Below are 24,607 nucleotides of genomic sequence, written 5' to 3' on the forward strand. Positions count from 1 at the left end.
GGACAATTCTACTATGTGTTCTGTGTAACTGTTGTAAAAAACAATTAAAACAATTTGTTTGATATGGCAAACTTTCCATGTTCAGATATGAAAGATAAATTATGTGTTCTTACATGTTCACCAATAATGTTCTGCAATTCAAATTATTTACTATGAAAACAATTCAAATAAGTTAGTTTTTTATTCCTCTACAATCACATTTTGCAGCTCTAACAAGAATTTTTTTAAAAATGTGTGGGCTGATGAAGAGGGAAGATCTAGCTTACAGACATTAATATCAACTAAACAGAGAAACAGAAATGTAATTATGCAGTTGCTTTGCTGGCAATAATAATATTTTAATGTCAAGTGAGATTTTAGTGTTTTAAGGGAAATCTCATATTCATTTTGTTGGGGAGTTTTTTCACTTCTAAGCCCCAGATTGTGGAACTGAATAATGAGGCAAGTATTCCGCATTTCATTATTTTATAAATTAATACCTCTCTTCCAAACTTAGAGGGTAAAACTTAGTGTGAAAGAAGTTTAAAAATCAAAAGACAAATGAAACACCCTTCCCCCCCCCCCCCCCCAAAAAAAAAGTCTCATCATCTGTAAAAAGAAACAGATCTAAGCACAGCACTGGAGGTTTTGGGTTTGGAGTGGGTTGTTTTTCCCAGGAGAAACATATGCTGAGAACAAGATTATTCTCATGCTGCAGAAGAGCAAGAAGGAAGAGAAAGACAGGCATTAAATCCCACAGCTTTCCCCTCACAATCCCTCTCACAACCCCATCAGTGGGACTGGGCCTCACCTGCATTTCAGCAGCTGCCCAGGAGCAGCCCCTCTCCCTTGAGCACGAAGCCACCTCACCTGTGTGCAGCTATCCCATACAAAAGACAAAATGTGGCTTAAATCTGCTCCCGTCACAGGCACACACAGCTCCAAGCTCAGGGAAGATAATGTCCATATGCTGGAGCCCGCCTCTCCAGGGAAATCCCTGTGCCCACTCTCTCAGAGAGGTAAAGAAGGGGGAAGGGGTGGGAGGGGGCAGGCTCTCTCTCCCTCTCCTGATGGGGCTGTGCAGAACAAGGCACAGATGTGGCTGCACGGCCACTAGCCTAACTCACATTTTCTATCCCTGCTTCAGAGGTTCTGTGTTGGGTTTGTGCTGTGCTCTCACCAGCAGGAGCAAGCCCATTCCATGCTGGAAAAGGCAAGGGTGACCACTTCCAGCAAGGGGGCTGGGGTCTGAGGCCTGCTTGGAGGGGGTATACCAGCTGAGCCCTTCAAGGACAAGGGGTCACCTTGCTGGGGTCAGCATCCCAAACTTGGTTAGGCACAATCACCTCTGGTATGGCTGAAGCTTTTCTAAACATAAAGGAAGACAGCACCTGATTTCTTGGGTGAGTTTAAGGTAAAAAAAAAATACAGTCCTGAAGTCAAGTGTTCTCAAAGATAAGAAGCCAAGTAAGACCTTTCTATCCCATTTACACCTTGACTCCTTGAACATAGCTTTAAGCCCCTTTACAAGCAGCAAAGGAAGGTCCTGACGCCTGGAGGCCTGTCCTTTATGATGATAGTTTTTTGGGGGTTATTTGAAAAGAGCAACAAAAATATAAGGTACTACACTGAAGCCCACATGGTTTACAATATTAATGCAGGACATATGGAAAAAAGAAACTTAAAGTTTGTCAAGATCTATGGTAAACATCCATGACCCAGAGGCTTGATAACAGCTTTGCATGTCTCTTGATACCCATATTAAAGCTCTGTTTCTTTAAGAGACACTGCAAATGCACTAAATACCAGGTACATCCCTACAGGCAGGGGGAAACGTCACACCTGAGGTAGGAAAACGGCTCCTATTAAGAGGTATGAAAATCCCTTCCACTTCCTTAAAATTCCTTCCTTCCTTAAAATGTGTGAGAGAAATGCTGCAAGACATTGCTCCCCGTTCTCTTGCAAAACCATGCCTGACCGATTTCCGCCAGCACAGCACCAGTGAACGGCTCATCGGGAGGAGGGCAAAGCATTCCCGGCCAAAAGCAGTGGGTAGGTCTGTGCCAGATCAATGCCCTGATGCAGCATGTGGCCGGCAGCCGGCAGGAACCACCTCCGTGTGAGTCACCTACAAGCCTGCAGGTGCTGGAGGCCTACGGAAAGTTGAATCCTCGCCACTAACAGCAATGTAATCGTGTTGCTTGCTCAGATCTCCCGCTGATAAATGCGCCCAGTTACTCCTAACTGTCTCCCATACACAATAACACCTTCCAGAACACCTACCTCTTCAATAGATTTTAACCACACTGCAGCTGCACAAGAAAATCCATTTATCAATTATAAATCAATTGAGGAAGAGAAATCTGCAGCTCGCCTGATTGCCCTTGCTGTCCCTGCTACTCACTGATCCAGCCTGCCAGGTATTATTATTATTATTACTGCTATTACTATTACTGTTATTTCAGAGGCAGGATGAATTGAACAGGTAACTCCTTCCTTCACTGATAATAACTGCAGGAGTAATTCCTTAGCAGAGTGATCTTCCCTCTGGTGGGAAAGGGAGAGAGAGGAAGACTGAAAGAGAACGAGTCTGTTTGTGTTCCACAAGAGGCCGTGGAAGTAGGGTGGGCCAGATGCAACTGCAGTCCCTGGCTGCAGCACTCCCGCTCTGACTGCAGGAGACTTCTTTAAATAGGTAACTATTCCATGAGAAGGAGCTCTGCTCCTCCTCTCCTGTTTACGCTCTCAGTTCCCAGCCCTCTTATTCCAGGAAAAGATTTGCATTGTGCAAGGCTGCTTTTTACGAGTAAAGCGTTGGCAAAAGTTTACTTCAGAGGGAAGGATTAGGGGGGCTTGTTTCTCGACGACGAAAAAAACATAACTGTCTGGATAAGGGGAAGCAAAGGCAGGCTGGAAATGTTAAAAAGGGTGGAAAGGACTTCTGGAAGTTTTATACACTCTCTGATAAACATAGCAGCATTAACGATCACTGGGAATGAAGAGGGGGAAATGCTATATAAAAGTCTGGAAAAAATTATTAAAATAAAATAATAATTGATAATAATAATAATGCGGGGGAGGGGGATTTTTTTACCCTTCCCTGCTGAAGCAGTCTTGCAGATATTTTTCTATTGTATTAAATGAATCACTCCAAATACAAGAGTATGCTAGTATTTCTGGAACTAAACGAGTAGCAGGACAACAGGATATTTTACTCTTTTTTTGGTATTAAGTGTTCCGAGGTGACTAAATTTGCCTTGTTGAGCCTTGTAAAATCCTGACTTAATCATGTAAACTTCTGTGTAAGCAAAATAGACGAAACTTCAAAGGGTCAAAAACCCTTTAGGGATTTGTGAGGAGACGCCAGCAATAGATCCTAATCTGCCTCCAGAATCCTGGCTGTATTTGTCCAAGAAACTGGTACCAGCAAACTCTCGAAGGTAGAGATAGTGGGTTGATTCAGCCTTTATCCCCTTAGAGAGTATTGGCTTTGTGAGGCTCTAGGCAGCACTTCTGCGCCAGGGGATCTTGCCCAAACCCTCTAAAAATGAAGTACAGGAGTAATTTGAGATAATGACTTTGTAACAGGCTTGGGCAGACCTTGGACAGAAGAAGTGAGAGATGTTATCACCCCAGCATTCCTCTTAAAATGCAGTTTTTCCCCCTGCTTATTCCCAGTTAGTCAAAGCTACATTAACATTCCATCCAGGGCTGCTAAACAGAATCTTAATTAGTCCTGATACTCTTGTGCAAGGGGTTTATTCATTGCACTCTTAACTAATGGTTGCTGTCAGAGTATTTTTTTTCTTCTTTGGGTTCTTTGGGGATATCGTGTTCTTCTGCAAAGCATGACAGAAATGTAATGTGCATGCGAAAAAAAGGAAAAAGAAAAAAAAAGAAAAGAAAAAGAAAACCCTCGCAGATCTGAAATCTTGCGACTGAGGCTAACTCCAGCCTTGTCTAATGGCGAGACATTATTAGGACTAATGAGAATAACTTCACCAAAAGATATATCCCTGCATTTTTTTTATCTTAAATTTCAATGGTACACGCTCTCTTGCTCTTTTTTTTCCCGTGACACAAACAGGACATACTTGTTAGTGTTTTGAGTTCAAGCAGGTCCCGCACAATTTCCAACCTCCCGTATTTTGCATTAACCACCCGTGGCTCATTATTTAGCAAGAGAGTCTGTAAGCGGAGAATTAACAAGTTACCAAGCGGCCCGCTGCTCCGGCAGGACCCTTCTCTCTGCATTAAATCGTGGTTTTAACCCCGCTTTGCTGCCATTCCTCCCACCGCCCCTCGCCTTCACACCCGTTTCTGTTTTGCGCGCACACGCGTGTCCGTCCCCGCAGCGCTCCCTCGGGCTGGCTCCGCTGGCAGCAAGGGCAAGCTCAGGCGCCCGCAGGAGTTCTGCACACACGCACCATGCGAGGTGAGCATCCCTCGAGGTTATTTGTCTTTATCGTGACAGTGAACAGCCACGACATGCACCGCTGAAGCCAAGGAGAGGCGAAGCGGGGGTGCCTGGCCATCCGCGCTGGGCTTTTTCGTTGAGCAACCGCGGCAGAAGCTGCTTCTTGCCTGTAAATCTACGTTCAGCTACACCGACCTCGGAAACACATTTATAAGTCTATAAATTACCGTTTCTTTCTTGGGGCTTGGAGGAAAGAAATAAAGAGGAGAGGGAGAGAGCGAGAAACAGAGACACAGAGAAAGAAAGGTGTTTCTTTAAAATAGGAGGTCCGTGTTATTTAGCTGCGGCTCACCCCTATTAAAGCCTCCTTCCCATAAGCTTGCGTAACATTGATTACTCACAAAGAGTTCACAATAACTATCATGTAGCTAAACTAATTGAGACAATCATGCTAAGTTATAGTCAGCCTAAAAGGTACCATTGATGTGGTAATGCCTATAGAAAGTCAGACATGCGACTCACTACCATTTAATTGCTCCTTTAAACCTGTTATTACAATGTTAACTGGCTTAAGTATATATCGCTCCCTTTTATTGCCTTGATGTGACAAATTAAAACATACACTCTGGAAGCGGCATTCATTTGCGGACGTAGTTGCAGGAAAAAGGGAGCCGGGCGATGTCAAACCTGTCAGGATGAATTAATTTTAAAACTTGCATTTTGCACTGCAATTCCCAGTGCAGTTTTGCTGCACTGGGAAAACATTTTTTTTTTTAATATATAAACGTATAACTGTTACATATAATATCATATACACTTATTTCGTCTCGCTCAGAGCTGCCATAAAATGAGCCCCATCGCGCTAAAAAAAAAAAAAAAAAAAAAATAACCAAAACAAAAAAACCCACCCCTTTTGGCTCTGAGACCTCGCCTGACGCTAAATTAAGTAGAGGTCTAGGAAAGAGGGGATGGAGGCAACAGCGGAGCTTCTACCTCGGCTCAGCGCCACACGCCTCTGGGGAGGGGGAGGAAGGCGAGTTTTCCGTAGTTACCTCCCCCGGGCTGCCGAGTCCCAGGCCCGGGGAGGAGGGGGTTACCCACGCCCCAAGACACGGGGGCAAGGCGGCAGCCACGGTTCCTGCGGGCTGCTCTTTTGCTGCTTTTCTTCACGACGAAGCTCTGCCGAGCTCCCTCAAGGAAAGGAAAAAAAAAATTATTTCTTGTTTCCCCATCCTGAGGGCTGAGCCGGGCTGGGGATCATTTACACGCACCTCTGCCGCTGCGAGGAGCTGAGCCAGCCCCGCACCGCGCTGCGCCTCTCCCCCTCTGTCCCCCGAGCATCCTCCGCGGGCTGGGCGGGAGCTTCTCGGGCTCCAGGTGAAACCCCTTCCCTAGAGCAATGGTGGAGGCATTAATTCCCCCAAACAAGAAATATGCAGTTTCCTTCTTCCCTTTCCCTCTCTCCCCTCCTCCGCTCGCGGGAAGATGTCAGAGGGTTAAAATGTCCTGCTCGCCCTCTCCCTTGATCTCGGGGAGAGAGGTAAGAGTTGCTGGCACCTTTATGGGACTCAGACCTGCGGCGGCTGAGAGAAGCGTCGGCCCCCGCTAACTTTGATCGGCCTTATTCATCCCAGCTGCGCTCTATTTGTTTGTCATTTCGCCTTTTTACTCCCAGAATCGTTATTTATGGTCTGAAAAGTGAAACGTGCAGTGATTTGCCTTTACATGGACTCTTTGCGAGCGGGGGGAGACACCTCCTCCTCCTTCCCCTCCCCCTCCGTGCGAGGGGGGGCTGCCAAAAGAGAGGGAAAAAACCCTGTCTCAATCATTATCAAATCAGCTTTGAATTCATTACTCCAGAGCATTAACTAATTACCAGATCAGAGAGAAGAAAAAATAAATATCCCTTTAAATAACTGAAGGTAATTATAACCCTGTTGTTGACACTAACGATTAATAATTGATCAGAAGTTATACACAATAAATTGTCAATTTATCTCCCTATAAAAATGCACATACTTATTTTTATTTTACTTCCTAGGCATTCTTTAAGAGCCGGAGCAGCAACAGTACCCACACAGCCGCCATGCGAGGAGCAGTAGGAGTTTGGTTTTTTTTTTTTTGTCCCCTGCACAAATATTCGGGAGTATTTTGAAATCCCTCGTCACGGATGACACAAGACGGAGCGGAGAAGTGACTTTTTCTGCCTGTGTGCGTTCCTGCCTTTCCGAGAGCGGCTGGGCTGGGGTGACACCCCCCGCCCTTTCCTTTCAGTCCTTAAATTCCAAAAGGATCCAGGTTAACGGAGGCCACCCCCGAGGCCGAGTGACCACGTCCCTCTGTCCCTTACTCTTTGCTCAGGGAAAAATGCAGCCGGCTCGGTCGGGATTGGATGTGCAATGGTGACATTATTGCATGAGTCACGGCTCGGGAGGGGGGGCACGGGTCCAGGCAGCGGCAGCGGGGCTGTCACCTCGGGCAGGGCGCTCTCAGGTAAAGCACTCCCCCAGAGCCCGCCTGCCTCAGGTCGCTGCCTGCAGCTCCGAGCTACCTGTGTGCCAGCGTGTCCCGCCGACCGCGCTTTTCCTCTGTACTTTCAATAAATACTCTGCCCCAGACACGCCGAGGAATAATCAGGGATTAGACGCATGGGTGCTTTGACTATGCACTATGGATCCCTTTGTTTTTAACTTTTTTTTCTCCCCCTCGCTTTTATTCCTTTAGAAGCTGGAAACATACCTAAGTTATTAGTTACTGGATTAAAAACAAAGGGATGAACATCACATTACTTAATGTGGAGTATTACTCTAATAACAGTATTTTTTTACCATCATTATTCAGTTCCTACAATGGAAAGTCTCTTTTCGACTACCTGGATCGTGGGAAACTTGCCTAAGTACCCGAGATATATCTGAATGCAGAAGGCAAAATAAATATTAATAAATATATAAATTCTGTCTGAGGTGGTCTTTGTTTTTTGGGGGTTTTGTTTGTTTGTTTGTTTTGTGTAGGTGGGGTGGGTTTGGGGGAGGGGTAGTTTGTTTGTTTCAAAAGTCAATAAGCAATAAAGCCCTCCCGATATTGATTACATTCCTGCTACAGTCTCTCAGACGAGCACTGAGTCTGAACTGCCTTCAAGTGAGATGTAATATGTGACAGAGCCAGAAACTTTCAGTGGTGACAGGGTTGTGTTTTTTGGTTTGGTTTTTCTTTGGTTTGGTTTTTTTTTTTTTTTTCCCCGTGAGGATGGACGCGGAGAGGCCACCACGGAGCGGAGGGGAGCGGGTCGGGCCGGGCTGCTTCGCTCCGCTCCGGGCTGGCCGGTCCCGGCCACTCCCGCTCCTCGCCGCGGGGCTGGGGCCCGGCCGAGCCGGGAGCTGATGGATGGCCCTTAGGGAGGTGGCTGCCGCCAGGTAGGGCTGAATCAGATAGACAGCCTTACATCTTTCTTTACCTGGAAGATCACCCTTCCATCCCTCCCCAAAACCTGAAGACCATCTCCGCGGGTAGAAATCAGTGAGGGCAGTCCTTTTCGTTCTTGCGTTGGTGGGTTTTGATACTTTTTTTTTTTTTTCCCCTTCCCTGCAGCCTGCCTCTCTATTATGGGGCTGAGCAAGTCGGGGGCAAATACGTCAATGGAGCGGGGAGAGAAACGCAGATGCCCATGGCGCTTTCCATTAACTTTCCCCTTAGCCGGGCCCGTTTCCCTCCAGCCACGAGCTGGTGCGCAGCAGCAGCAATTCCCATGTCTGTCTGTCTGTCTGTCTGTCCGCTGCTGGCCTGAGCGGCGTGTTACCTCGGTCCCTATCCCTTCCCCCAGCCTCCAGCCAAACAAAGGTGGGCGACGCTTTTTTTTCTGCTCCTAAAGGCAGTTGGTGAGCAGCTTTCCTGAAACAATAACTCTCTTATTGAGAACAAATGTTGACATTTGCAGGGAGCGAGGAAAAAAGCAGCCCAGGAAGTGTAAAGTGGAAAGCGACCCTCTTCCTATTTGACGACAGCACCAATTCCTCCGGGATCCCACCTGAGATTAAAGCCCGAATTTCAATAAATCAGCTCTAATGAAACCTCTGGCCCCGAAGAGGGAAGGGTTTGCCTTTCCCGCTCCGAAATGAGCAGAGAAACGAGGGGCGGGGGCTGGGGAGAAGAAGGAGTAAATATAGAAAGGGGTGTGAGATTTTAATCCCAGCGGGCTCATTAGCATCGTTATGAAATAAACCATACACAGAGTGATGTATTTTATCGTTCATCCCTCTTTCTTGCTACACTGAAATAATCACATTGTTTTTGTTAACAATCTAGTAAGGCTACACTTTCCTCCTGCTTTCAATTTTGATTACTAAATCTCGAATGATGTTGAATATGCAGTTCTCGCCCATTAGTTTCTTGTTTAAAAAAATAAATTCATATGCCAAATCATTTCAGTGGCGCCCATCTGCATCCGTGAACCGTTTGTGAATTTCTCAGAGGATGAGAGAAGTCCATTGGGTTTTACATACATAGTGAATACTTGAAAGCGAGTTTTCCGAGTCTTTCTACTTTTCTTTCCAGAAAGAAATCCAGGTCTAAATACTAGCAAGGGTGGGTAAATTATGGAAATCTTTTATAAGTCTTTGGGCGTACAAACATCAAAGGAATGTCGTCAGCCTTTTTTTAATCTCTGCCACAGCTTTTGGTTTTTACCAATTGAAATGTACACTTTGTGTCCAACAGAGACCTGGGACGTATAACATGGGTGGTGGGGGCTCATGGAGTAGGAGCAAGAGTGGGGGAAAGAAAGTTCAGGTATTTCCCCTGACATTAAAATCCCTCCATAAAACCCTCCTGGACTGCACAGTAAAGATGGTCGAGAATGATTATAGTAAATATTTGCAATCTACATCATATGCTAAATTGGAGGGGAAAAAGTTAATTACTTCTTAGCTGTTTGCCTAATTGTGCTACACACTACATGCAGATACAATTGCATTCTACCTCAATGAAAAAGAGGATGTTACCAGAGCAAAGAAGCATCATTCCACAAACAGCATAAGAGTATGAGTAGGCCTCCAGCTGCAAAGATCTTCAGTGCTTTAGATTTAGCTAGCCAGATCCCAGATTATTCCAGGATAACGTTATTAATTTCAGCCCTTTCAGCTGAAAAACGCATTTTCTCAGTCAGTTAGATGTCTTTATAGGGGTAAATTACAGAGAGAGGTGAGGGAGGGTGTGCAAAGGAAGATGGAACATGGGAATTGTGTATATGCGCTCAAGAAAAACAGCTTCCTTTCCCCCTATTTAATATAACAACCACATATTTCCGGACTCCAGACTAGCAGGGCTCTTTATCCAGTTAACCTTCCCAAGGCTGATGCCTGAAGTATCTAAGATCACTTTCAAATGCCCTTTCTAACAAGACCTGAGCAAGAGGCCACTAATTTTCACTGAACAAAAAGCCACTGGAGAGAGATCCGTTTGTCAATATCAACTGGTCCAGCAATTTCCCATCTTCAGACACATCAGCCTATCTGAGCTGGCAGATGTTTAGACAAGATTTTATAAATTGTTCAATATCAGACCATAATGAACCCCAACTGACCATTCCAAAGCAGCTAAAAGCATTCAGGATCTCCCCTGCTGGGATCTAATAATGCTCTCACGCTGGAACATTATTAATCATGGAATAAAATAGATGAGCCTCTTGAAAAATAAGTGTATGATTGATTAAAGGGCAATCTAAGAAGCTATTATTCTTGTTTTATAACCGTAAGTTATATTCACTCAATTTATCTTTTGGGAAAAATAAATGATTGTTCGTTTCTTTTCTAGAATTATATTATATGAGGATTCCCGTTATTTTACTAAAAATTAAAATGATGGGTTGGCTAATTTTATGATTCAAATCAAAGCAGATTTCCAATGTAACTGTAAAGGTATGGTTTACCAAGATAAAGAGGGAAAACCATTAAGAAAACCCCAAACAGGTTTTGGACTTTTAATCTTTTTTTTTTCCTTGCATATTTTAGCCAGAAGCTGAAAATAAGTAATTAGAAGTAAGTCGTGGTTGATAATATTTTTTACCCTATAATAGTGAATTTAAAGAATGGTAAATAAAGAGCTACTTCACACCCAGTATAAATAGTTTATAAGAAACATGCATAAATTCCAATCACCCTTTCTACGCATATTCATGTATATATACAAATACGTATTTGTTCATATGAGTGTATTTAAAGCTTAAGTATAACGGAACAAGCCAGAAGGAATTAATTTATGCAAAGTATATATTTGCAACATGTTTAAATTGCTTACTCATTTTATGATATCAGCTCTACTATTGAAATTACAAATTTCCTCCTTTTCTAAATAATAAATTAGTATTTTGAGGGAAATGAACGAAAAACACAACGTTGTTGCAGACTAGTCTGTTTTTATTTACAATTAGAGATATAAATTAGTAAAGAATTCTTGTTAAACAACCAAAGATTGTATAACCATCAACGTTTCAAATAAAAACCAGGCAAAATTTATTTACAAAAAGTTCAGATTTCATTGCAATACAACTTGCATAAATTACTAGAAGCTTTATATCGTTACAAAAATAAATATCAAATTTGTTTCCACTTTGTAAGGACTCAAGTTCTCCAATCACGTCTTTATTATCTCTACTGTATACATCTTTTACAAATAAATTTTACAATAAATCCTATCACACCTATCGAATAGATACCGTGGCAATGAAGTGATCAATTCAAGATATCCTGAGAAAAACAGATCTGTTTTCAAAAGTCACACATACATTGGGGAAACTATACTATACCAGCAAACTCACATATGTCCAACAAAATTCTGGTTTAATAATTAGATTCTGAAGATTTAATAGTGCTCTGTGGTCTTCTTTTATACAGTGGCACCAGATGTGATCCGGATTTAGAGATTTGTTATATATATTAGCTCGGGGAGAGATGATGGCTTGCTGACTTTTTTCAAAGCAATTGTGACACCTACCTGTGGACCAAGGAAAAAACCAGATCATCCAAAAATCCTTCAATTAAACTCTAACACCATTAAACGGGGTGGGCGGGAAAGGAAGTAAAGCAAAATTCTTACTCGTTTAATTTCTTCTAACAAAAATAGAAGTTAGTTGAAAAACACAGGCAAGGTGATTTTTTTGTTGTTGTTATTTAGCTCTAAGTAGTGGAAGTATTCAGAGTGCCTTTGCTAGCTAGGCAAGAGCCAAGTCACAGATTACCTTGCATAAGATTCATGTCGGTTTCTTACAGTTGTCCTTTTTATTTTAAACACGCAGTCACTGCGTGAAGCCCCACTCAATTTTAGCACTGCCACGTGAGCACAAGCACTCTGTTTTAAAATAACAATACCTTCAAAGGTTTTTTATTTTTTCCTGAAGATTTCTTTCCGTAACTTTTAAGTAGTCCCTACGGCTTTGCCTTACACAAGTGAAGAGTATGCAAAGTGAGGGAACTGTCTAACCTGGCTTGAAAATTAAGACAAACCCAAGAAATAAATGCAGTCATATGGCGTTTCCGAAAACAGCAGAAAAAATAATGTTTTACTTTGTGACCAAACTCTCAAGTAACGAAGCAAGAAATTAACATTAAGCGAGTCTAGAACTGTGCAGCACGTCTAAGACCTGATGCCAAATGATCAGTGTAATAGAAAATGTTCTCACTTACTTGCATTGCTGTGTGATTGCACTTCTATAGGTATGGTTGTACTCCTACTGTGCAGACTTCAGTGGGATCTGTCAAAATATAACCGTCAGTTAGTCACAGGACACAGCCAGCTAACTAGATTATACAGTCTGTGTAGGTCCCAACCCTCACTGGTGCACAATTCGCAGCTGGGTCGTTTAAAAGACTAGCCAATATCTTATATTTGCCTGTATCTCGAGTAATTTTGTAGGATAAGATGACAATCATATTAGTGCGAAACTTTTTCGGGAAAAAAAAAACCCAAAACCCAAACAAACCAAGAAGCAACCAGTTACAAAAAATGTCACGCTCCGCGTAATTTCACGTCCAAGGTCAGCAATTACCTGAACCCAAAGCTGAAAAAAACCCCGTGAGAATACTGGAAACAAAGAGAGTCAAACCAGTTTGTCAGGAAAAAAAAATTACAGGCAATGACACCAATGCTGTCTGGATAGCTTTGTGTGTAGTTTTCCTTTTTTTAAAAAAAACTACTTTCAAGCTGCATCTGCAGCCTGTGAGACTGATCTAAAAGTCGTCTTTCACATTTCCTCTCTCGGTTATTAGGGGCAGGTACCGATACGACGGCGACACGCCGGTTTTAATCCCCAGGTTATGTGAGTGCCCATCTTCACTCTGGCAGCGGTGGCACCGAGCTCGCTGTTTTTTCCAGAGAAGGTTTCAGTATTTACAGCGCGCAGGGGACGTCTAGGGGTCGGGGGAAGAGGACGAGGGAGCAGAGGGAAGAAAGCGGCAGAAACAAGTCACCTACCTTTCTTAGAGTCATAGCTAGAGGGCCTGTAATGTTGTTCTAGCTGGTTAGTGATCGTTTTCAAAGAGTCACTGCTCTGTTTGTGGACAGAGCTGGCATTTAGGACAGTCTGACTTAGTCCATCGTTTGAAGCCACTGCTGCGGAGTTGTATCTCAGGATTCCCTGGCTCTGCAGAGCGTTAAAGTTCCCATAGTTTGTATAATTGCTATAAAAAGGTGAGGTGTAATAAATATGCCTCCCCAGGAGGGAGGAGGGCGAGTAGGCAGCGCTGTGCGGGGCGGAGGCGGGGGTGGCCGAGGAGAGCGGCGCAGGCTGGCAGCCTTGGCCCAGGGTCTGACTCTTGAGGTCCGAGGTGGCGATTTCGGCCAGAGACCAGAGCTTGGGCTTGCTGGCCGGCGTCGGGGGGCCGGGGGAGGCGCGGGGCCCCAGCGCCGCCTTGCTAGCGCTGCGGGCGGCGTCGGCGTGCGGGTGGCCGAGGAGCGGGGCCTCCACGGCCGCCAGCGGCGAGGAGGTGGCGGGCTTGGCCGGCGGGTCGCGCTCCCCGCCGCCGCCGTCATCCTCCTCGATGTCCTCCTCGTCGTCCTCGTCGTCGTCCTCTTCCTCCTCCTCGATGTCCTCGTACTTGTCTTTGCACTCCGAGCCCGACTCGCAGAGGGGGTCTCCCGCTCGGCAGGGCAGCTTCTCGCCGTCCGATTCGGCGGAGCAGGAGTGGTCCGTCAGTGAGTCGACTTGCAAGCTGATCCCTGCGGAGGCCCGCCGGGCACAGAGAGGCAGTGAGGAGGGGCGGCAGAACAGAGCGGGAGAGAAGCGAGCCCAGCCACCGCCGCGCCACCGCTGCGGCCGGGCAGGCTCAAGCTATCCCGGCCTTTTCCCGCTCCCAGGAGCATCCATCCCCACGGGCCGGCTCCTCCGCGGCGCCCCCCGCACCTCCCCGCCAGCCGCCCCCCGCCCGCCTCGGCCACAGGCACCGATCGGCGACAAGTGACCGGAGCAGCCGGAGGCGACGAGACGGGACGGGTTTGGGGGTCGCTTTTGTTAAATGCCGCGCCCCCGCTCCTACCCCGCTGCCCCGCTCCCGGGGGACTCGACGGGGCGGGATGGAGCCACCCCGCCGGGGCCGCAGGCACCCCGCGCCTACCTTCGTCCTCCGCCGAGGTTTCGTTGCTCTCGGGCATCTTCTCGGGGCTCTCCTCCTTACTCCTCGCCCCGTCGCCTTCGTCGTCGTCCTCGTCCTCGCTCTTGTTCCGCGGGGCCCAGGTCATCTTGTTCTCCTTCTTGAGCCGCCGGCGGGCGTTGGCGAACCAGGTGGAGACCTGGGTGAGGGTCATCTTGGTGATGATGGCCAGCATGATCTTCTCGCCCTTGGTGGGGTAGGGGTTCTTGCGGTGCTCCTGCAGCCAGGCCTTCAGCGTGGCCGTGGCGTCGCGGGTGGCGTTTTTCCTGTACGCGGGGTCGTTCAGCTGGTAGGGATAGGCAGGGCTGCCGTACGGGTGGTAGCTGATGGCTCCGGTCATCCCCGTCGTATGGGCGTCGTAAGGGGAGCCCTGGACAGAACAAAACGGTGGGGTTGGCAATTTGTTATTGCTGATAGCCATTAGTGAGTTGTCAAGGCGAGATCGGCGGTTATATTTGTATTTCCCCGGGATGGTGTCTTGTATCCATATTCTATGAGGGGGAGTAGCAGCACCCAAAGGCCATTAAGTTACAATTCCCCCCCCCTCCTTCCTCCGCCCAGCACACAGACACAGGCACACGCGCTTAAAATCGGCGATGTTTTAATCTTTCTGGCTAATTTCAGCTCCTTGTAATTGAATATTTCCCAATATAATTTTTGAACCGCGTAGACATTTTAAAGGCCCTACAGGTAGCGTCTTGATATCAACATTTCTCTCAAAGGTTCAAAAGATGTTTCCTTTTTTGCTATAGAAAATACAACAAAGCCGCCACTTAGCAATTCACTGCACTAATGCATTGCAAATCCAATTTGCAAATCAGAAGATATGCACCGTTTCGAATTGTTCAAATGCGATGTAATTAGCATTTTAATTCGCTCTTTAACGTTTAAATTGCGCTTATTTAAGTCTGCATAATGCAAGAAAAGTTAAAGATATCCCTAAGAAACTCGCTAACTTGCAGCACGTCTCTGTACCCCGCAGATCGGAGAGTCATAGGCTCAACATCGCCCAATATCCCGCACAGTTCACAACCTCGCTGCAACTTCCAGCCACTCGCCTACTGCTTCTCAACAGGAAAAACAAGAGAGACCCTCAGATCTTTTATACCACCCCGAATAAAGACTGCACGACAATTTATGCACTGTATTATGAACAGACGGAAAGCAAGTAGTTTCCCTGTCACTTTGCAGGGAGAGAGAACTACCCCGCTGCCATCCTCTCCTAGGATATCGACAGCGGCTCTAGCCTCAAATTCCGAGCACAGGTCTTTGTGTGTACGGACTAGATATGTGTCTGACTCTCTGTGTGCACGCGTGTTTATAAAACTATATAACCATCTAGACGTGCAGTTTATTTATATAGTTTATGGTTTTATTTATATACTTTATGCACAGAACACACACAACACGCAATTGCAACTGCTCCTTAAACTAATAAGAAGAAAGTGAAATCCGAAACTGCGGCCACTACGACCATTTTGGGCTTAAGCGAAGCTCACAGATCGCAAACAGATGCTCCTTTTCATTCCCAAAATCCAGTTAAACCATTAGCACAAAACACGCTGAAAGTAAATAAAACCACACGGGGATAAAGCCCCCAGCTCCTCTAAACACCGACTTAAAAGAGAGAGAGAAGAAAAAATTAGGAAAAAAAAAATAGAAGAAAAATAAACCCTCCCTTGTGCTATCACTACGAAAAGAAAAAATACATATTAAAAGAAAAAAAAAATAAGAAGGAAAGCCTGGGACACACAGACACGGGAACGGGGGGAGAATGAAAGCATCCACCCCAACCCAACTGGCTGAGACCATCCGTATTTCCTCAACCAAAGCGCCCTCCCGGCTCCTCAAACCGCGCGGAGAGCCCGGGACTCAAGCCGGCACCGCGCTTGGCCGGGACGCGAAGCGGAGCCCCGGCCCCGGCCCCGGCCCCGGCCCCGGCCCCGGCCCGCCGCTCCGCTCCTCTCAGCTCGCCTCCGCTCCGCTCCACTCGTCCCCGGCCGGGCTGCGGGGCGGCGCGGAGCGATGCGCGGCGCGGAGCGGCAGCGGCGGCGGTGCGGGGCGCCCGCTTGTGCGGCGTGGTGTCGGGGGCTGATGGTGAGTGTGTGAGGAGAAAGGCTGAAGATGATGAGGATGAGAATGCGGATGCTAATGAAGAAGGAGAGGGTTTCTCTTCGGTAGTTACCATATAGGAGGGGAATCCCGTGGCGGGGTCTGTGGAGTACTGGAGCGGGCTGGTGAAGCCTGTGGCCGCCGCCTGGGCGGTGAAAGCTGCCGATCCCGGGTAAGGGCTGAACGCCGATCCCGACGAAGACCTGGCCAGCTCCTCGCTCCTGGGGGCCGCCAGCGCCGACGCCCCGTACGCCGGGCAGGAGTACAGAGCCAGCGAGCCGGGGGGCTGGTAGAGGTAACCCTGAGGATAGGACATGGCTTGCACTGGCGTGCACAGGAGCAGGGAGGGGGCGAGGGTGACCGGCCCTGCTGCTGCCGCTGCTCCTGGCGCTGCTTTCGTGCTCTCCCTCTCTCCCGCCCGCCCTCCCGCTCCCTCCCTCCCGCCCTCCCTCCCTCCTTCTCCCTCCCTCCTTCTCTCTCTCTCTCCCCCCCGCCCCCCCCCCCCCCCCCCCCCCCGGCTGGCTCTGTGCAGTTATGTAGAGAATCAGAATTGTTATAGGCTCCCCCCCATGCGCACCCGATCAGAATAAAAACAAACAGGAGGAAAAAACCCAAAAGAACCCTCCAAATGGAAAATTAGTAGGAAAGGTCAGAAATCTATCCGGGGGGGAAGGGCATCTGGGAGAGATGGAAGCACAGAGGGTTAATAAAAAAAAGAAAGAGAAAGGGAAAGAAACAGAGGAGAGAGGAGGACGGGGGCGGAGGGCGGGGAGGGGGGAGAGAGAGAAGCGAGACCCCGAAATCAGAAAAGTGGCTGCTGCATATGGAGTTCTCCCAGTCAGCCAGCCAGCTCCCCCTGCGCCTGCGAGCCTGTATTTTGGGGGAAGTATAGAGTCTGGAGTGAAGAGTTGAGGGAAGCAGCACTCGAGTTTCTGAGGGACATTGGAAAACAGAGCTGTCCATCACCGCCGCTCATCTGCATAGCCCGGCGGGCCCGCCCCCTCCCGCTCCGGCCCCGGCCCCGGCTCCGTCTCCTCCCGCGGCCGGCAGGCAGGCGGGGAAGGCAGGCAGGCTTTGTAATGCAAGGCAGCCTCTCCGACTGTGAGCACGCTGCTGAAGCCAAACGATGATACTGTTCATCAGCTTCTCTCCGGACTCGCGGAGCCATGAATAGTCTTCCGCACACTCTCCATTACACACCCTCTCTCCCTCTTTCTATATCCACAGGGGCAGCACAGAAGGACGTGGATAAGGGATATCTGCATCTCCTCCCGCACGCACTCTCCGGAGCGCTGCAGGCGCGCACACGCGATGTGTGAGATGTGCGCGCTCGCACGCGTGTGAGCGCGCAGGGCCGGGCGCGGCGGAGCCGGGCAGCGCGCAAGGGGAGAGCGAGCACTTGGTAAAAGTGCTGCCCTATATGGTAGGGAGAGGAGCAACTGCTCAAATCAGCAGATCCAAGAGCTCACTGTCCCTGGCAGCGTGAACTTTACAGTTTTGTAAGTTGCCACAAACAGTGACGATCTAGTCATGCAGCGCGTTTGCACATGAAGGAAAAAAAATCCCCCCATCTTTCTTTCAGTTCTATTCTTCACTGATGCGTGGGCAAGAGGCCTGGGTGACTCCTTCCGGGGGGCTATCTGCATTCTCCCCTCACCCCTTCCTCCTTTTGGCAGATCAGATAAATCTCCTGGAACATAGTATCTATGCAATTAATTTCTCCTGCCCTCTCCCTTCGGCCCTGGACACTTTCAGCTTCCAGCCAGTGCCCGCGCTGCTCCGGCCCGGGCGCAGGACGACGAGGCGGAGGCACCGCTCTCGTCTCCTCAGTGCAAGCCTAAGTACACACGTCTGTGTGCACGTACATTTCTTTAATGGTTAGTCTAGAAGGTCCCTCCAGAAGCCGGCGGCGAGCTGCCCACACTCAAGCTCTGCCCTTTGCTCCCGGGACGAGTCGCGGTGCCCGCGGTCCCCCGTGTCGGTGTCCCCATACCCGCGGTGCGGCCGGGGCTCCCCTCCCCCGGCACTCCTTCAGTCCGACAGCCCCGGGGCACGGCGCTGGGCCCTGCCCGTCCCACCCAGCCGCTGCAGGGGGCCGAGGCGTGCTAGGCCTCTCCGTGCATCCCGGTCCGCACCTGCGCCCCGCAACTCCGCCGCCGTCCGTGCGGAGCAGGATCGGGCTCGGTCCGGCAGGTAGGGATGGGACCGCAGCTCTGGAAGCCACCGCGCTTCCCACAAGCCCTTCACGTGCAACCTTCAGCAAGTTACCAGCCCGGAACGCCCTCATTAATATTGTTTAGGTGCTGGGGAAAAAAGAAAAAAAAAAGTTAATGAAACTGTGTTTTATTTTCAACATTTATGAGTGCGCACTTAAAGAAATGAAGTTGCGTGACATTTATGGCCGAGTTCTTCATGAAGTGCCTCGAGTAGTTTCAGTCAGGTAGGATGGAGACGACGCCGGGGAATCGTTGGCCACCGGCAGGAGGGGAGATGGCAGTAGCTGAAAAATTGCGGGTGTGCAGAGCAGCCTATTGTTAATCAATTAAATATGCAGCTGATAAAAAAAAAAAATACACTTAGAGAAGCGGTTTCAATAGCTTGGCGCACATAGCGGGGAAAATGCCGTGCTGGAACTACGGTCAAACCTCGGGATGTGTGAAGTGTCTGGAGCAATCTGAGCTTTCCGATTTCTTTTTCTATCTCAGTTTTTATTTCTCTCCTTTACTCTCCTCATTTTCCGTGAAACCCACATACCAGTTTACCCCTGCCGCTACAAGCAGCAGCAGAGATCTGGCCACCAGACATACCGGATTAATTCCTATCCAGATCTATCAGCTGGCCTGTAGAAGAGGCAATCCTTAAAAAAGCAGGTGAGGGGGAGGAGGTTAACACCAACAGGTATTTCTTGTCATTAACTCCCGACTTCCTGATAAGAGAGTGATAAACAACTGGTAAACTCAGTGCAACAGATTACAGAAAAGACATTTGCTTCCCTGCTTGGTGATTAATGCGCATATATTAAATAAAAATAGAAACTCTAAAAACAAGGGCTTTATATAAAACATATTCATATTTCAGTATTTCTATGGAATAATCGATATCATGCGACTACATCTGAATAGTCAATTGCTGTGTTCCGCAGACCGATTTCTAAGTATATGAGCTCTGCTTCTGAAAGGAGCAGCAGCTGGAGAGCCGAGAATGCAAAATTAATTATAACATTATAAAGTCATACATGAATCTCTCTAAGCCAACCTGCATGCCTTGCAAAATGTGCTATACTCTCTGCATTTTTATTTGGGAAGCTGTTCTTTTTCCAGGAGAAGTGGTGTTTATCTTCGCGAATTGATTGCTTTTAGTTCTTCCTCTTTAATAATTAGTGGAACAATACAGATTGGGAATACAATGGCCGTTGTGTTTACATTATAACAGGGGATTAATGCTATTAAGTGAGTGTTACAGTTATGACCTGGGAAGAGTACTTAAATAAATACCGTGATCCCAAGAGAACTGATGTAATTCAGTGCGGAGTGTGTGTAGATACGCACAGACACACACGCACACACGAGAGATACAAATCTCCATACGTATCTACACGCATAGACATATGCTACACACGTTAGGTCTACGTGGCCATCCGTGTAAAATGTAGGTGCTGGTTTTGCCTCCATCTGCATGCCTTTCCTCTACGAGAATACATTTTTGTGTTTTTGGTGTGAGGAATGTTTAAATCAGGAGGAACATTATTCCCCTTCCTCCAAACACATAGAGCAACAGATTATATTTCTGATTTGTGCAGTCCAAAAATATTGTTTCATATACAGAAACAGGGTTAATTTCGCAATCAGAGATTAATGGAGTAAAATATTATCATTTCAAAGACAAGTTCTTGCGTTGATTTGATTTGCATAATTTTTGTATGGCTTCAGAAAGGAATGGATTTAGCCACTGCAAGGAGCCGGTATGCATTTTATTACAAGTACACCACTAATTTGACTCTGCACAATGTGGAGGACTAATAGCTGGTGGGGTCATTTAAATATAGCTGGCGAAGGCTTTGCAGTACACAAACCAGAAAACTGTTTCAATAACGTTTCTAAACCGCGATCAGTGTCTGTATTTAACTTCTTCTCGGAGTTATCTCTGTTTGATTTAAATGCCTTTCGCAGGGAAGAGGTTTTTCATTTGCTTGGCTCCACCGCCGAAATCTAATTTTCCCACAGTACTACCCGTTACTAATACAAAGCCGTCTAACTTGCGCTGTTAAACACCAGAATAGTATTACATGCACTTTTTATTGGTAATAACTGTGGCAAATTAACATGCCTACACAGAGACATTAAGACTTTGCACACCGTGTTTTTTATTTTAATAATCTATTCATTAGGTCAGCGTTTACCTTTCCAGATTTTAAACTGCGACCTCGCCTTGTCTTCTTTAATTCAGTTTCTTCCAGCAGAGCTGAGAAGGTAGACGAGAGCTCCCCCACCACCCCCTGCTATCGCTCATTGCTGTCCTGGGAGACAGGTTTTGCGTTTTGTCATTTATTAGCTACATCTCCTTGCACCAGTGACAGGGGCTGAAGTTTTCGGGCGGGTGAAGTTGAAAGCCCCGTCTGTGGCGACGGGGCTCCTGCTGCCTCTGCCCGGCATTCGGGCGTCTGCCCGGGGGCCATTCGCTCCGGACCCCGCTCCCCCCAGCTTTACACAAGTGAAAGAAGAAGAAGAAACATAAAAACACAAGCCTCGCTGGGGTGAAGGAGAGGTTTCCCTCCCCGGGAGGGCTCCCTGCGGCCCGGAGAGGCGCACACGCCTGTCACCCGCACAATGCCAATTGCCCAATTGTCGTGACACTGGTCACAGCAACTTTTCAAGCAAAGAGAAGTGGAACTTGGTGGGGTTTGAAGATGTAACACAATGCGCAGCTGAAACAGTTTCCTGCGACATAACCACACAATGGTCTGGGAATGCTTTCTCCTTTCTCTCATGAAATGGGGGACCGCCACCATCTCCCGGAGACAACGACGTTAAATAATAGACTATTGTATTTAAAAATAACAAATGACACACGCATACTGTGCAAGCGGAGTTGTCCGGTTTTCTAGTAAAAGGAGCCCAGTTTCAGGGCTCTTTCCAAGCGAGGTGCCTTGCGGGAGCGACCTGTGCGAACGCGGGGAGACGGGGTGAGCTGGGCGAGCCCTTCGTGGAGCTGCTCATGGGGTTAAAGCGAAGAGCGGTGAAAACGGCGAGGGAAAAAGGAAAAGAAAGAACTTTTCTTTGGCCGCCTTCGGGATAAAATCGTTAGTTCAAGCCGCGTGTGGGAGGGGGCGCTGTGGCAATGGATTCTCCAGCGCTCCCGAGCACTTGCAGCGGAATTGCTCATGGAAGCTCCTTCCCTGACATTTCTTTTAATATTTCGGTCATTACTTTTATTAACACTGTTATCTAACTTCCTCCCGTAATACCTGCACTAAAAGGTAGACTGTTCGCGTGAGTTATGGTCACTTGTTTTCCCCTCGGCCCTGTTTTTTTTCTTCCTTTATTTTTTTTAAATTTTTCATTTTCAGTTCAGAAAAAAGTGCAATAGTGCACTTCATTTTTAAAATAGAATGCAAGAAGGGTCTGCCCGGGATAGAGCCGAGAATTTAGACTACTCTCTTTAACACGAAAAGAGTAAGAAGAGACCCATATGAAACACACCCCTTGTTTGCAGCTTCTTATTAAAAAAAAAAAAAAAATCCCCAGGCGTCTGTGGCTTCGACAATTTGCACTAATAACGGGCCACGTCTTTTCCAGGATTTACTTTCCTCCTTTTGAGAGGTTATTGGGGGAGTGCTTACAAATATATAAATAAATAAATAAACCCAAAACCCAGGCTAAAGCGGGTTTCTAAAAAAAACAGATCTGAGGCTCAGGAAAGTTGCTTCCCTTATGTCACACTGTTATTAAGATTGTTAGTAACTTTTCGCCTAGGGAAATATAAGCAAATATGTATCCGCAGGTATAAAGATATAAGATAAAAGACCTCAAAAGCTTTCCTGGAGCCTGCTATTTTCACCTGAAAGGCAGACAGCGTTTCTCAGGGAGAAAACAAGTGTACGATCCACAGGTGGGATAGTTCATCATTCTCAAGGGGGAAAGGGACAAAACAAAAAGTAAAAAAATAAAAAAAAGAAAAGAAAAGAAAAGAAAAGAAAAGAAAAGAAAAGAAAAGAAAAGAAAAGAAAAGAAAAGAAAAGAAAAGAAAAGAAAAGAAAAGAAAAGAAAAGAAAAGAAAAGAAAAGGTCACACTATTTAGCTTCTGAACGAGCCGCAAGCAATGCAGGCAGTGAGGGCAGGGGCGCGGAGGTCCCGCCGCTGCCCAGCCGAGCCGCGCCTGCTCCTTGCAGCCCCTCGGTCCGTGTCCGTGCCAGGCCGAGCCGGGCAGCCTCCCTCCACCGGCGGCAGGCAGGGAGGCAGGGAGGGAGGGAATGAGGGCGGGTGCCCCCCGGAGCTGCGGCAGGGCCGGCGGGGCGGTGACGAGCGGGCTGGGGCGCACAGGCTGGGGCTCGGAGCCCTCCTTGTGCCGCCTGCTGCGGGGGAAGGAGCGTCCCCATCCGCCATGGCCCACGCCGGCCCCGCGGGAGGTGGGCAGGCAGTGCCACGTCCTTGCCGCTGTTTCCCGCTGGGCCAGCGCGGCTCGGGAATGCTGCTCCAGCTCAGCGCCTGCGGCGCCTGGCGCGCTTGCGAAGCGGGCGGCGGACAGGGTACAGGAAAAGTGGGACGGTGTAACTGGACAGTCGCTTTATTTTAAGGGCTCACGTTGAAATGGATTATTTGGCACAGGGATAGTCAACAAGTAGGTTTGGGCTCTCCGGTAGGCAGGCTCCTGGGAGTGCTTCACCCAGAGTAGTTGTGTATAAATGGAGTTATTCTACTGGCTCTCCCTCATACTCGTGCCAGAGTTACAGTTGTTTTCAGCAATTTTGAAGCCAGTCTGCCTTTCCCTGTCTTGTTGCCGTAATCTGTTTGATCACCGCTTTTAACACTAGAGAGCACCTGCTCACCTGCTTTGTGCTTTTCTCTCGTTCATTCTCAAGCACCTTCACCTCCATACGTGTACACGTCTACCTGCATCCTTCCTTTGTAGACCAACAAACACATTTCTAGATCAAGCCTACCCACACTCCCAAACCAGAAAGTCTTACTCTTTTCTTTAAATAGCCTTCCTGAACAATGAGACCCCTTTGTATCCTTTTAAAACTAGGTAGTTTCCTTTCTCAGAACAATCAATTATCCCCATTGTATGTTAAAACATTTTGAGGTTGATGGAGCATTTCCAAAAGTAGACAGAAAAAAAGAACAGAAAGCCTGTCATCACAGTTGGGAAAACTATTACATCTTCATGTACTTAGCAATAGCATGATGTATTAAAACAAAATCTATTTTAAACTAATGCATAATTCACAAACACACAGGTAGATTTATGGTAATTTTGATTTTTTTTCTATTAATGAGCAGAGTCAAGCCAAGGGCAATTGAAGTTTTTATTTTCATAAAATTTAAATTGATATTTCCTTTAAGTCAATATTGAACTCCCAGTGTTCCTTGCATTTAATTAAGGAATAACTTCAAAATTTTTTTCTTTTTTTTTTCTTTATTCTATACTTTCAAACTTTACTCTGAGTTACAATTTTTGAATCTGAGGGGGGAAAGTCTTCATAGCATTAGTCCCTATATATAAACATTAAACAAGAATCCCCCCCCCAAATATTGCTTTGAATATTGAAACAAGCAAAACCTCCCAAATTGCTATTTCTAATTTGTTAAAAAATGCTATTTACACTTCTTCATGAGGTCTCACTGCTTTTCTTGGCTTTGTAGCAGTACTGGAGTAAACTGCCACTTGAACCAAGTTTACAGCCTTCCCTTACATCACGTAAAGGAAAGGCAGACAGACCATCTGGCCCCTAGCTTTTCAACCTAGAACTGTGCAGATTTTAAGTTACTTTTGTCTCAGAAAGGCTGGTCACGATTTTATCATGTACACATTTCCTTTCATATATCCAACCCATTTCCATTGTAAGGTGCAGAGAATGAAAATTCACAAGAAAAGTTGTGCTTTTATTCCTTCTGATATCAAAATGACTTTAAGAATGACATGAGCTGTTGACTTTGTTGTGTGTTTGACTATGCTCAGCACAAGAGTGGGATCTTGTAGCTGAAATGCTGTGTATAGGCTGAATCTTCACTCTAAGGAAGGTTTGGGGAGATTGTATTGTTTTGCTTGTAGCAAGACAGTTGTGGAAAAAGAAATCTTGACTGAGGTCTTCTAAAATGTCTATGTTAAACTAATGCCAGTACAAATTAATCAAGAAATTTTCTTCAGTTTTCAAAAAGATATTTTATTTTTAAAATGCAGTTTCCAGAAATGTAAAAGAACAAATATCTTCATGCTTATCAAGATGCAATGAAATCTGCTT

At 46.9% G+C, this 24,607-nt stretch overlaps 1 protein-coding gene across 1 annotated transcript; it reads right to left on the bottom strand.

Moving 5' to 3' along the window:
• Positions 1–10,988: 10,988 nt before the first annotated feature.
• On the bottom strand, positions 10,989–16,548 carry IRX2 (iroquois homeobox 2). The gene is made up of 5 exons (XM_054640993.2): positions 16,220–16,548; positions 13,999–14,404; positions 12,860–13,603; positions 12,073–12,140; positions 10,989–11,383 (listed from the first exon to the last, which is right to left on the bottom strand). The coding sequence occupies exons 1-4, from the start codon at positions 16,460–16,462 to the stop codon at positions 12,097–12,099; spliced, it is 1,437 nt and encodes a 478-aa protein (XP_054496968.2). The 5' UTR covers positions 16,463–16,548; the 3' UTR covers positions 10,989–11,383; positions 12,073–12,096.
• Between the last annotated feature and the right edge of the window lie 8,059 nt (positions 16,549–24,607).

Source organism: Agelaius phoeniceus, chromosome 1 (genome assembly GCF_051311805.1).
Source record: "Agelaius phoeniceus isolate bAgePho1 chromosome 1, bAgePho1.hap1, whole genome shotgun sequence".
NCBI lineage: Eukaryota > Metazoa > Chordata > Aves > Passeriformes > Icteridae > Agelaius > Agelaius phoeniceus.